The following is a 14,967-nucleotide window of genomic DNA, read 5'->3' on the forward strand; positions in this document are numbered from 1 at the left end:
ACAGCAAAACCATCATTAACATGTTAAAAATGAAGGATGAAATGGACATAAAACCTGGAGCAAAGTATGGAAGAATTAGAGCTGCTTCAAGCCAACAATCTCCTTTCGAAGCTTACAGCTACTCTAGCAACTAGTAACAAATTACAGCACCTGTAAACAAATTCCAACCAAAAACATGTGAGTTGAAGTAGAAACATAGGCCTTCTCAATGCATTATTTGCAGTAGCAGCAAAACCTGTTGTAAAGTAAAGGAAATGAGGAACAAATTACAGCAAAATCATCATTAACTTCCAGGCCCAAATAGTAGAGTAATCTGCAAACTCCAATGCTGAAATACCAGTAGGGATATTCGAGGTAACGGGAGGTGGGAGATAGTCAAACTGGAAGGTACGATGTACTACCTGCCAGGGCAATGGAGGTTGAAGAGGCAAAAGTACAGGGCATAAGATAGGGCAAAAGTCACGTGCAGGATAGGAAACCCATTTTCCCGCTCTTCCCCATTTCCCCCCTCCATTTTTGGGGATAAAATTGGCTCCATTTCACCATGGTTAAGAAAACATATGGTTAAAGTTACATTCGTGGGTGAGTATGGTCAACCGTGTGAAAAGCCCTCACTCATGGGATAGGCCACATGTGTACACATACTTGGGAGGGCAAGTAATTTCTACTTTTGTTGGCAAGCCAACTAACCTAATTACTTTATAACATCTTTTCCAAGCCCAAATCTATCATGGTTTCCTTAGTTATTAGGTTCACCACCGCTGATCCATAGTGTATTAAGGCATTTGTAATGGTGTCCTTCAATGCACATCTTTGCTTTGATAGTTCTAGGGTCATCGTCTCTCATAGATTGTCCCAAGACTTACACATAGCGGTCACATGACTTCCTTCCTATCACAAATTCTGAATGAAGGGTTCTATTAAGAAATTCACTATTCAAATAGCGGTCACACAGTCGCAATATTGAAAAGACACATGTATATTACACTACTATAGACACTAGAATAAAATAGTAAACCTATATTAAAGAGAGAATGATTTAATGATATATTTGTTTTATATTATGAAAGACTATTTATATCATGACTTACAAGGTTGGATCTCAAGTTCCTTGATTTGAACCACCCTTAAAACCCATATTCTTGGATCTACAACATTGGGACTCCATGTAGCCTTCCATTACTCCATTTTTTATTTAATCCTCTGATAGATAGTCTCTTTGTCTTTGGGTGATTGGGCAATTTTGCAAAGTGTGCAAAGCAAAGTGTACTAGAAAGATAGAGTAAATATTTACAAATGCCAAAAGAGAATAAGGACAACTTAGGAGAACCAGCTTGTGGTCAAAATCAAAGAGTGAAAGAGTGAGAGGGTATAGGTGTGGGTGTGGTGGTGTTCATGTGGCCATGTTATGCTTAATTTGCTTGTAGGAATGCATTACTATGGAACATTTCTTACACCTTTTTCCATAGCCTTTTCTCTTATTTTCTCTAAACATTAGCCCCTTTAATTAGCCACGATTAGTTCTTTGATTACCATAATTAACAATAAGAATCACCATCAATGAAGGAGACCTAGTGTTAGTTTTGGGCTTAGTTCATGAACACCCAGTGAGACTGACTTATCAAATGAGTATTTGTGTGTCATTTCTACATCTACATCTAGGGTAAAGATTAGTACCCCCCCTCCCCCTCCCCCCCCCCCCTTAACTTAAATTTAAGATTAGCCAAAACATAAAAGGGCCCCCACCCCTAATGTATAAGCTTATGCATCATCTGCAAAAAACCCCCCTAGTGTACACTCACGTGATATCGTAAGGTTTCCCTTCTGAATCCCCCGGGTATATAAGTCATTTTTATAATGCAAGATACTCTCCCATTATGCAATTGAGTCTTTCTCTTGCTACTAATTTCTCTACTCTTTTTCTCTAATGCATGCTAGTGAGTGTGCGTGAGTGGTGTGAGGCGAGAGGAGGGATGAGGACCCGTATATGTGATACTTGCGGGAGGAGATGGTGATGGAAATTGCTACCCAAGGAGGTGTGGAGATACTGAAACAGTGTACTTGAGTTTGGCCATCGGAAAGAACCCCAAACGGTTGTGTCTTGCTAAGGTAATCTCTTGTAAATATTTTTCTAGGAGAGGCCAAAGTGGGAAATAACAAATTCAAGTACACTCTCCTTCCCTAGACAAAAAATCATGTATGTCCTAAGGGCTAGGGGGCCTTTATATCCTTGAAAATGATGGATAACCACTCCATAAGTTCCCCTAGCTAACTCAAGGTTGGTATCCCACAATGTCTAAGCAACTCAAACTTAATCTCATGCATCCTCTCATTTCTCATGCATCTAACTTTTACATCAAGTTAACTCCCTCGCGGTTGGAGTCTTCTTTAGTCTCTATGCTTGTCCCTTTATATTTTACACCCCAAAAATTAGTCCTAAGGTTTTTGTATGTGACCATTCAACAACCTTAGACTTTAGAAATTTTCCATTCAACCTTAGCTCAATTAAAATGTGCACTCTCTTGGAAACCAAGAGTTGCTACATCGCCCAACGATATGTCATGATACCACACCACATATGGATAGAGCCGCTAGCACCCTTGGAGGCACACACATCTAGATGGGCTTATAAAGGCTCTGGCATGGTGGGAGAAAATCTCCACCCTACCTAACAATCCCTATAGTCTTTCATAAAAGACAAGCTTGGGGGAATTGAAGATAGGAGGGGGCCCTTTGGACTATATATCCCCTTTCATCTTCCACACTATACATGTGGGATTACTTGGCCTCCCTTTTCCCACCTTGTAATCCCTAATATCTGTATAAAAGTTGTACCTCCAACATTCCCCTCCAATCCAAGGAGAGAAGTGGCCCGGGACCATGAGCCAGGGCTATGATAACATCTTGGAAACCAAGAGTTGCCACATATCACATGCTGTGTCATGATACTACACCACGAATGGATAGATGGTTGGCAAACATATGTGCCCAACGTGCGTTCTAGAGCCACTAGAACCCCTAGAGGCACACATTCACATAGACTTGTGGAGCCTCTAGCATGCCAAAGCAAGTCCCCACCGTGCCTAACTAGCTTCAGTCTTCCACAAAAGACAAGCTTGGGGGAGTTGAAGATAGAAGGGGTCCCTTTGGACTATATATATCCATTCATCTTCCACAATACCTTTGCATGTGGGATTACTTAGCCTCCCTTTTCCCACTTTGCAATCCCCATTACCCATACAAGATTTGCACCTCCAATTTTTGCCAAGGCTAAGGCTCACACATCCTAGCACATTTATTTGCATATGGATTTTTCTTGGAATAACTTGTTTATTTTTTATTTCTTTCATAAAAATTTCTAATATTTTTTTTCTTTTCAAATCTAATGTGTGGAGGCGGATGCAGATGCCATTTTGGTCAATTAACCTAAATTTTATTCTTTTGATTTTATTTTTATTGTCTTTGACTCCAAAGTTACTCTCATTGAATGTACACCTTCTCTTTTAAAAAAATCGCATTTTCTCAGTAGAAAGTTCACTTCAAAAAATAATGCCTCATTTAAAATTATGGCATAGAAAGTGGGGTCTTGCAGAATTAGTTTAATTAATTTCATGGTATAATATGGACTTTTGGTAATGAGTTCCTTTACTTCTTGTAGAGGATTTCGATCACATGTTTTCATTATGTTTGAGGGTGTTAAAGCCTTAATTTCATCAATAGACTTAGCTCTTAAATATTCCTTGGTGATTTCCCTTTTCTTTATCTATACCACATGTTATCACTATCTTTGAGGGTGTTAAAGCCTTAATTTCATCATTAGACTTAACTCTTAATGACTCCTTGTCTATTTCTCTTTGCTTTATATGTACCACCCTAGGAACACACATTTTCCTTGGAGTTGTTGTGCCACCTTGTGGGCATGGGAGGATCCTTAAATTGCTAGATGGTTAACTAGATTCTATGAATTTAAAGATTTGATTTGATAATGTACATTGAAAAGCCTTTCTAGGCACTCAAAAATGGAAACATTTTGACCCATCACTAGGACCTTGTCCTTATGCATCTATTACAACTACCTAGGTACCCACCATTATCTAACTTTCTAACCTTGAAAATTACTTCTCCTTGATTTCCTTTTGTCCCAAACCTCCATCTAGGGGATGGTTGAGACTCGTGGGACTTTTATGCTCCATAGTAGTCCAATGATTATGAGAATATGGTGATAGAGAGACATTTCTCTAGTGATAAAATAGTTAGTCTTGCAGATCATGCAATATGCAACTTGCTTGCTAGTGATAAAATAGTTAGTCTTGCAAATCATGCAATATGCAACTTGCTTGCTAGTGAACCTTAGAGTTATTAGCCAACCATAGTAGTAAAGGTGAGAGAACTCACTTCATCTAGGGTGCTTACATTCCAAAAACCTTTGGTTTTTTCTTAGCTTTGAAGCTTGGTGACATGAGTACAAATAGTAGATATAAGGTTAGTGTTAATAGTGAGATGGCCCATAATGGCCAATAGAGCCTCATGACATTTCAAGTGATAGTGCCCATTCCATGGGTATATCCAAAAGGACCTCTTTTCAAGAGAGTTTATAATTAGGCATAGATTGGATAAATAAAGGCCCGTATGCTTTAGTTCGTAGGGCAAATGAAAAACGTGATGTATGGTTTCCACCTTTTTATTGCACCTATATGCCACCTAATTTTTGCATCTATATGTAATATATTATTTTTGAAATATTTACATTTTTTGGGGTGTTAATAGATGAACATAATGTAAGTAATCAACCATTCATGCCTACCCATAGGGCACACTATTTCCAAGCAACACTTGGAATTAAAAATGATGCTCATATGATATTAATATGCCTACAAGGAACAAACATACACCTTGAAAGGATACTTAAAAATATATTTGATTGCAAAAATGTTGAGAGAGTCTTCTCTTCCCTAGATCTTGCAGGGAGGGAGAGTGAGAGAAAAACTACCATGGAGAAAGATAATGAGGTTCTATCACCTCCATCGAACCTAAGAGAAAGAGAGAGAGAAAGAGCATCTACGAACCATGCACGAGATAGAACACTTGTGCCTATGTGCTAGGGTTTCCACACATGTAGAAAGAAGAGTGCAACAGAATCGCATGCACACACAAGAAAATAGAACGCTTGTGCTTATGGCCTAGGGTGGTTTTGAGAGATTAGAAAGAAAAGTGTGATGGAATCACACGCACACACGAGTCCTAAACTACTTTTTGTACTATGTACAAGAAAGAAGTAACATACAACTGAATCTCTAGTATGATGAATATGGTTGAGTGAAAACATCAAATGTAACCTTCTGACCCAATGTACACTCCTATAGAGAAATGTGTTGTGAGTCTCCAACACTGAGGAAAGCAAATGATTCTGGAAATTTGGCTACCCACATATGTATATGTAGCACCAATGCTACTAGTTAGTTTTTTTTATTGATGTTGAGACAGGTCCAGGACATGCCACATGTCATCGGCACCACATCAGTATTGTCGTATGAGCATTGTTTTATGTCAATGCTATGTGGTCATTGCTATGTGGCAATGCCAAATGGCACCTATACCTACCCATGGGTCTATACATGCTATCTTATGTGTACCACAAGTGAGGTGTGTCACATTCTCCCTCCCCCACTTGCATTACATCTATCCTCGGCTACACAGTGTCCATATAAAGTGCCCTTCCTTATAAATTGTATATATAAAGTGGCCTCAGCTACACAATGTCCATATAAAAAGTTCCCTTACATAAAAGGAAAAGATTCAAGTAAATATCATCCAAGATACCCAAGATCTCGAACACTACGAGACCACTTTGTGTTGAGTGTGAAGGCTTACATTCTATCCTTGCCAAATGTCGGCACAAAAACCTACAAAGAAGCTTGCAAATGCCTGACTTTTGCCTAATCCAATATTTTCCATCTGTCCAACCATCCATGAAAAAACATTGTAGGCCACTACATATCCTCTAGTAGCCCATAGGAAGAACACTACAAAGAATGGCTTGAGAAAAACCCACCATCCACACTCCAGCCACCTAATACATCTGCTTAAATGGACCAACTACTTAGATGAAGCACAAGAGCTGCTTGCACCGTTTCCCTTTTACTACTAAACTTTTTGAGTATCAAACTTGGAACTCTCCTACATCTCAAGGGCCGTAGCAAGTCAAATTACATCCAAAAAATCACAGAGCTGATGTGAATAAAATCATTATGCAAGGATGATTTCAAACCATCCACAAAGTGCTCACTTGATCCAACTGTCGAGAGCATAAGCTGAAGCTTCCAAAAATATTTTAGGTAGTCAGTTGCTTGCTCGCCCTACTTCTAGGTGTAAAACAATCTCATTGCCACAGTTTGCCTCGTGATAATAGTCCACATGAAGAAAGTTCTTTAAGACTGGCCCCTGCAACAATCATCCCATCAACTGACGCAGTGGTGCCTAAGTACTCTTCCCACCAATTAGAGGGCGGCACCTGGAAAAGTCATACACACCAAATGGATCTGAAAAACATCAAAACAACATGTTGTCGCCAATGTGGCACCAATGTTGCATTCATCTTACAAGTCTAGTTGGTGTTGACTTCTTCATCCATCTTCATGTTGAGCTTTAGAGGCTTTAGAAGCTTCAATAATAACTGAGCTCATGCCTCATGAGGCATGGAAGAAGAACTCAACAAACCGAGTCTCCCGATGTCAAGATGTTTGAATAATTTGGTGAATGTGAGTGGGAAAGAACTGTACAAATAATTTGGTGGAGAGAGGAACTTCACAAAGGAGACAATTGATGACACGAACAACATCTCTCATGCTCATAACGTGCATAGGTGCATAAATTATGACTCTCGAATCGAGAGCGAAGCTCATCCAGTACACGTTTACTTGCATCTAAAGGAGTGAAAATTCCTCCTCTAAAAAGTTTTACTACTTTATCCTCAAAATTGTCATGCCCTTGTTGAAGAGCACAAGTCTCAGTAGAATCTAAATTGGAAACACTAGAGGCGCTCTCATGGTGTCAACTCTATCCCCGATCAAGATGGTTAGACATGGTCTCCATGCTTGGTTTAAGACCTTGAAGTAAATCTGTAAGATTTGCAGGATCCATAATAATGATGGTGATTAATGAAAACATTTCACATTGCGAAAGGGTGGGTGGAATAAGGAGAGTGACCCTACACCACAAATACCAGAAAGAAGTCGAATAATGACTTTTTCCAAACCTCGACTGTTACTCTTGGAGCCAAGGGACTCTACCCTATCTAAGTACGCAACGCATACGGGTGCCAGAATAAAAACAAAATATTTAGAGGTTCACTAGGCTGTGATACCAACTATAGAACACTTGTGCTTATGTGCTAGGGTTTCCAAAGATAGAAAGAAGAGTGCAGCAAAATCACATAGTACACATAAGAGTCCTAAAGTAATGTGTATATTACGTACAAGAAAGAAGTAATACAACTAAATATCTAGTCTAATGGATATGCCTGAGTGAAAATGTCAACTGTAGTCTTGTGACCCTATTGTACAATATGCTCCTAGCTAGCACTTCACTTAGAGCTAAAGTCCAACACTGAGGAAAGCATGGCAATTTGACTACCCATATATATATATATATATATATATATGCACCAATGATGGTGGTCAGTTTGTTTTATTGAAATAAGAGAATAATCCGAAATAAATAAGAGCATGTGCAAAACAAAATGTACTTGTGAACAAGTGCATAGCATAGCAGGGTTTGGACCACAGGGTAAAGCTTTGGCAGCACCCTACCCAACCATTTCCACTATTGTAGAGTCCCTTTGGAAACTAATTACATTTTAAAATTTGTTTTTAACTAGAAAAAAGTTTTTCTCCCTTCAAATTGAGACCGATTTTTCATCCGTTGAACCGATTTGAGGTAAATTGAACCTATATTTTTTCAAACCTTACCATATGGTGCCTCTGCATAAAATAAAGCAACCTAGTTATTCATTCCCACCTTTAACTCTCCTACATGTAGCCTCAACTCTCATAAGGGGTGATATTTCAAGGGTCTTGCAAGTGGGGACTTTTAACCATTACTTATGGCACTTCGCAAAGATTAAACTTAGCTCTTTAAAATGGGCAACATTTCACATAAAATTGTTAATCTTAAAAATAGTTCACTTTATGTGAACTTCATTATAGTAGCCACGGCCCATGCACATGCATGTTCCCAAAGACTAAAATGTTATAGAGCTTGTTAAAATTAACCCTCATCATTAAGAGTCAACTTGAAAATAAAAGCTTAGAAACTAGTTGTTCTCATGCTTCCCTCTATGGGGACAAGAAAACTATAATAGACTCGAAAAAAACTATTTTCTTAAACGTTGGATATAAAATTAGGAAATTATAATGAAGAGTTCCCTCAAATTTTGCAAATATTGGCACCTTTCAACCTAAAAATTTGCAAGTATTTTTTAAAATTTGAAGGTGACGTTACACTAAACCCGGGTTTTTTTAGAGCACCTTATGATTTATCCCACATTTTCTACCGGTGGAAGAATTAAAAATAACTCACCAAAAAACAAAATCTAAGCCACTCGTTGCAGTTGTCACTTCACTAATTCTATTGGTAGTGTGGTGACCGTAAGTAGCCAGTCACAATACCACTGACGCCCCACCTAGCCCACTAGTGGTATTCTTCAAGTCACCAACCGCCCACCTAGTCCACTAGTGGTATTCTTCAGACATGGAAATAGGCTCAACGCATGTGATCGGTGGACCCTTTTGAAAGCATGTGAACAGTTTGTGAAATGCTTAATGCACCCGACTTCATAGGGTTTAGAAGTTCATGTTTTCCTTTTCTTTGCATTTGAAATCTGACTTTTTTTAGCTTATGCTTGAAGTCGTTCAAGACGCACTCTCTACACTAAAGCATGAGCAAAGAGGTGGTTGAAGTGTGTGCACGCTCGGAGTCATTCAATAAGTTCAAGTTGCTAGTGCATGTAATCTCTTTAAATAAAGATATTTTGAACTTTTCAACCAGGTTTTTCCATTATTGGAAACCTTTAAGACCCCACCCTCGTCGTTGTTGTAGACTTTGTAGAGCAAACACTTGGTGTTTGCTCACCCAATTGCTTGCTCTAAAATCAAAAGATGGATGTTCGTTCGTGGTTTAAAGCATCTCCATATGTGGAGCTTTCATGCTCTAAGAAATGGAGCATGGAGGAGTATGGAAGCAACATCAAAATTGGACATCCACATGTAGTGCTTGAGATAAAATGATTAAACGATTTCTTGGGGCATAGTTAAATGATTTTTTGGAGCATGGCTAAACACACTTTTGCCTAAAAGGGGAGAAAGGAGAGGTAAAGAAGAAGTGAAGATCTAAAATCAAAAGACGGATGTCCATTCATGGTTTAGAGCATCTCCATATGTGGAGCTTCTCCATATGTGGAGCTTTCATGCTCTAAGAATGGAGCATGGAGGAGTATGGAAGCAACATCAAAATTGGACATCCACATGTAGGGCACGAGATAAAATGATTAAATGATTTCTTGGGACATAGTTAAATGATTTTTTAGAGCATGGTTAAACACACTTTTGCCTAAAAGGGGAGAAAGGAGAGGTAAAAAAGAAGAGAACATCTTCTTGGAGGCTCACCTCTAAGAATATCTTCTATGGTCTTCTGTTTCTCCAAGATCAAGAATGGTATCATGTGGAAGCACAACTTTGTGCATCTTTCTCTCAGCTTAGGAGAAAAGATGTGGTTAAGATGGTACATATGCATACAATCTTGGACTCTAGAGTTCTTTCCTTGGCATGTGTCCTCACAAATGGTGCCGACTCGAAGTGCAATCCACATGTAGCGATTGAGGTAAAATGATTAAACGGTTTCTTGGGGCACAATTAAGAGCATGGGTAAAAGCATTTTTGCCTAAAAAGGGAGAAAGGAAAGGTAGAAAAAAGAGAAGATCTTTTTAGAGGATGATTGGAGCTCATCTCTAAAAACATCTTTCGTTTCTCCAAGATCAAGAAAGGTATCATGTGGAAGCACATCTTTGTGCATCTTTCTCTCATTTTAGGAGAAAAGATGTGGTTAAGATGGCACATGTGTATGCAATCTTAGACTCTAGAGTTCTCTCCTTGGCATGTGTCCTCACAAATTGCAATGGTACCAACTCGAAGTGCAATCCACATGTAGTGCTTGAGGTAAAATGATTAAACGATTTCTTGGGGCACAATTAAATGATTTCTTGAAGCATGGCACAACACATTTTTGCCTAAAAAGCAAGAAAGGAAAGAGATGATCTTCTTAGAGGATAATTGGGGCTCACCTCTAAGAACATCTTCTATGATCTCCAAGACAAGTTTCATGTGGAGGCACATCTTTGTGCATCTTTCTCCTATCATAGGAGAAAAGATGTGGTTAAGAGGGTACGTGTGTATACAATTTTAGACTCTAGAGTTCTTTCCTTGGCACCTGTCCTCACAAATTGCAATGGTGCCAACTTGAAGTGCAAGGATGGGGGGCTCAACTGTTACCTACAGTTTGAGAACTATAGCTCTCGACCTCTTTAGTGGACACATGAACAACTAGAGAAAAGTTAACAAAAGCCCAATTATTTGTTATACGAAAATAACCATTATTCGAGAAAATGGTGTCTGAGCTTATCATGCAATCAAAATCAATTTAGACTCATCCAATAGGATTTCATTGGATAGAGATACATAGCAAAATAGTATAATTTTGATTAAAATGTATGCCTTAATTGCTTGATCTGTGGGTTTGTTGAGGAGCCAAGAGGAAATGTGTAAGTTTCCTCCCCCCAAAAAAAATCCTATTCTCCTTGATTCCAATGCGAGTAGAGGGTAGAGGGAGGCCACTATGTTCACATGGTCAAACACTCGAATGCAGAAGGATGACCAAATGGGTTGGGGCCTTATTTCAAGGAAGGATTTTTCATACACTTCAGTTGCATAGAGATGTTTTTTTTTTCGAGCATTGTCCAGCTATTAGCCTTTTGTGCATGCTCTGATAGGTTCAGCCGCCTACATTTGGTTCCACATTGGCACATGCTCCTTGTTACCTGCATGAGCAGTATGCTACCAAATAATTATTTTTAAAAAGACCACCGAGTCTTGGCCCTTGGGCCACCAGACTGCCGCGTGGTCCAAGCCAAACGAGCACTGCTCTCAAGGATTGCTATTATTGCTTCAAACTGTAGGCCCAACACAATTAACACTGCTCTCAAGGATTGTGCCTTGTGTGCTTATTATAGCTTCATAAAGCTTGAAGAGAAATGGGATTTCCCAAACCATCTCAATTGTAAGAGTTTAAGAAATCACACACAGTTGATGCAAGACAGAAACCACATCAGACAAGTATACTACTAGAATAGATTCATTTCATTGGGTGGGCTAAGTGGGGTTGATTGCCCCACTACTCTCTCCCTGGGGGCAAAAAAAAATAGTAATGATTGGATGAAATTATAGAAAATGCTTGTTCAAAATTGTCTTGTCCTTTTGAACCCATGGTGAGAAGGATTCATGTCACATGGGTTCAAAGGATTCATGTCACATAGGTTCAAAGGATTCATGTCAGGTTCACTCAAATTTCCGGCTGCGTCACAGCAAAGATAGACTGGGCGAGGAATAGATCATTCCCACCATGGCAAACATGCATAAGTTAACAGCAGAAGACATCACAAGATTTGCAATGCAGAACACGGGCAAGCTGTTAAAAAGCCCATAGAATCCACATTGAACACATGAAAACACGATCTGCCCCGCCTTTTCATGATTCAGAAGCACAATTTTTCAAGCACAGACGGCTTGGATAAAAGAATGGCCTGATCTGAAAGAATCGTGTTACCAAGAGCTCTAAATCTGTAGTACAGTAAGGGCAAATGAGAAAAATACAGCTTGAGGTAAGCCAAAGGGCATATCTTATGTTCTACAAAAATAAGGGAGGGTGCACTGCCTGCTGCACCAGGTCTCTGTCACAGATTGTCAAGCCACGCTAGCCATGGTTATGGAACCCCAAGGAGCACAAGAAAAGCAGCAAGCATCAGCCATATCATGTGGACAAGGAGGAGTGACTGTACGGCAAGGACACCCTTGCCACCAGTCCCTTTGCTGCCGAAGTCACAGAAGCCTGTGTATTCGACCTCAATGCCGGCACATTCTGCATCCGCTGAGCCACACCAGTAAGTGATGCCGTTTACGCCACAGACCGGGTTCGGCCTGAAGCAGCTCACAGGGCAGGACATGGTCTCCTTGCTCTCGTTGTGCAGTCCGCCAGCCCCTACTGATGCAGCTGCAGCTGCAGAAAACGAAGAAGATGGTGAGGATGAGGATAATGATGATGACGACAACCATGATGATGATGATGAAGCCCCAGCGGCTTTTCCTGTTCTTTCATCCACTACACTGCCCGGCAGCAAAATCAACGATGGGGACGATGATGGCCATGATGATAATGACCACCATGATGATGATGATGATGTTGCAGAAACCCCAGTATCTTTTCCTGCCCTTTCTTCTACCACACTTTCCGGCAGCACTTTAACAGAGCTCCCATCCCCAGCCGAATTAATGCTGCAGCTGCCACAGCATTGCACAATCCTAGCCCTAAACAGAAGAAGCAGAACAGCAAGAAACCCCATCAGCATCTCCCCGCCTGCCGCCATCGCTATATCCTTGACCTTTCTGGTTGAGTGCTTTCTCCCTTTCTTTACCCGAAACGAACAGAAAGCCGGAATCCAAACAAGCAGAACCCCTCCATCTCAACTCAAAATGCATCAAACAGACATCGAAGGTTCACCGAGCAGAGCGATTGGATCTCTCTCGAAATCTCTGCTCTGCAGCCACGATTTCTCTGATCTTCAATCCCTGCAGCAGGCCTGAGAGGAAGAAGGAGTGATGGAGCGATTAGCAACACGGGGCATGAAATGTACGTCAACAAGGGGTGAGGCGAGCAAAGCTAATGCGAGATCGAACGGATGTGGAAACGAAGGGGACAGAGCCAGGGGCATGACAAGAGCGAGGTAAGGGCATTAAGCTTTGTGGCTATGGCGGGTAGACAGACCCTCTTACAAAGCTTTCTGGGTATGTCGGGAAAGCACAGAAAAAGGATGAGCAGGATGGTGGAGAATGAGAACTGTTTGTTTTGTTGTTGTTGTTGCTTGTGTGTGCACTTTTATGCCAACTTGCAAGCTTGCCTGGCCATGTCCAACTTGCAAGCTTGCCTGGCCATGTTCAAGTGATGAACACATTTCTTTTTTTAGCTTTAATCTTATTAAAAGTCCCTTTATTTAACAACAAAACGCATGTTTGCACATGTTTTTTTTTCTTCTTATTTACAGCACATGTTTACACATGTTTTTTTGCTTATTTAAATCATTTATTCTCACTTTCACATATAAAAACAACTCCTTCAAAACTAGGCGCTCGAAAAAAAACGGCGTTCCAGTGTATTTGTATCGATCGTAATTAAGAAAAATCGACTCAGATTTTCAGTAGCCTTTACTTTAAGGAATGATTTTTCATATACTTTAGAGCATATTGTAGAGATTTCGAAAACAAAAATCGGATAGATTTAAGGTTGTCTGTATTTTGACTAGTTGAAAAATATATCTATTTTTTGGCAATGCCTTGGACATTTAACAAAAAAAACCCTTTTCAATATTACAGCCAATATGACAAAAATTAAATGTTTCTTTTTTGTAAAAAAATCCTATTTATGGTTAACTTTAGAAATTGTATAGTTTGATTTATTAAAATGTTTACAAAAAAGAATGTTTAATTTTTGTAGAAATCTTATTTAAGGTTAGCCTACATTATCAGGAAATATTTTTAATAGGTAAATTGCAAAAAAGAATGTTTCTTTTTTATACAAATCCTATTTAAGGTTAACTTGAATTATTAGAAAATATTTTTAATAGGTAAAATATATTAGCATCATAATCTAGGGTCAATTCTAAACAAGAAAGGTGAAAACAACGAGGGTGAATTTAATGAAAATTTTAAACCAAATTTAGCAAAAATAATTATATTTTTAAAGATAGTAGTTAATGCATGCTTTCATTGATGTGTTTATGATGATTTCTTGGGTGGAATAACTAGGATTGGACCTCAATACCTATCTCCTACAATTATAGCTAGTGTAAGCTCTAAATGGCTTTCATACTTGACATGATAGATCATGCTAAAGATATCCCTAGTTGTTCTTGCATACAAGTAGACCCAAAATGTGGGAGTTTGCAATGATGGACAATGGTACCATTGATACTAAGCAAGCCCTAGCAGTATATCCAAAACGTGGGAGTTTGTGAGCATGGACAATAGTATTACTATACTAAGCTAGCCCTAGCTATTCTTTCATACAAGTCTAGCCAAAATGTGGGAGTTTGCAAGCATAGACAATATGCTATCAATCTTGTTGTGTGTAGAAAGACACAATTATGCATTCAATGTAAAGTCATTAACAATTTTGACATGAAAACTTTTATTTCTTCTTTAGATATACCTCTCATATCTTGCTATTACATATATCATATTATAACACATAGCATTGTAACGAGATCTTTCTAATTAAGTCTTCCGAAGATACAAATAATAGCGGCATTAATAAAACAAATTAATCTTGATGAACAAATAAATGAAAATAGGATTAGAAAAGTAGCATGTAAAAGAGAAGTTAGGTTAATTTTTTTAGCATAAAATTATGAACTTGAAAAAGAATGAGTGATTGTTCCATTACCCAAGGCAATTGGGCGAGTAGTTAGTAACCAAATTGAATCCCCATGAAACCTTAGCTAGGTTTTTTTAGCCCACAATTGGTTGTCAATTAGTTAAAATTATTGTGATCCCTTTGCTTCTCATGAAAAGCTATCCTTTTTTAGTAGTATCATGCCAAAGAGATCTAAAACTAATTGTAACCTTCTCTCACATTAAAAGAAACACT

The 14,967-nt window shown here is 39.0% G+C and overlaps 1 protein-coding gene across 1 annotated transcript; it reads right to left on the reverse strand.

Moving 5' to 3' along the window:
* Positions 1–11,533: 11,533 nt before the first annotated feature.
* On the reverse strand, positions 11,534–13,225 carry LOC147613568 (uncharacterized). The gene has a single exon (XM_086781190.1). It carries the CDS (start codon positions 12,689–12,691, stop codon positions 12,032–12,034), a length of 660 nt encoding a protein of 219 aa, XP_086637316.1. The 5' UTR covers positions 12,692–13,225; the 3' UTR covers positions 11,534–12,031.
* Between the last annotated feature and the right edge of the window lie 1,742 nt (positions 13,226–14,967).

The sequence above is a fragment of the Cibotium barometz genome, chromosome 43 (genome assembly GCF_041138505.1).
Source record: "Cibotium barometz isolate CiBa-2024 chromosome 43, ASM4113850v1, whole genome shotgun sequence".
Lineage (NCBI taxonomy): Eukaryota > Viridiplantae > Streptophyta > Polypodiopsida > Cyatheales > Cibotiaceae > Cibotium > Cibotium barometz.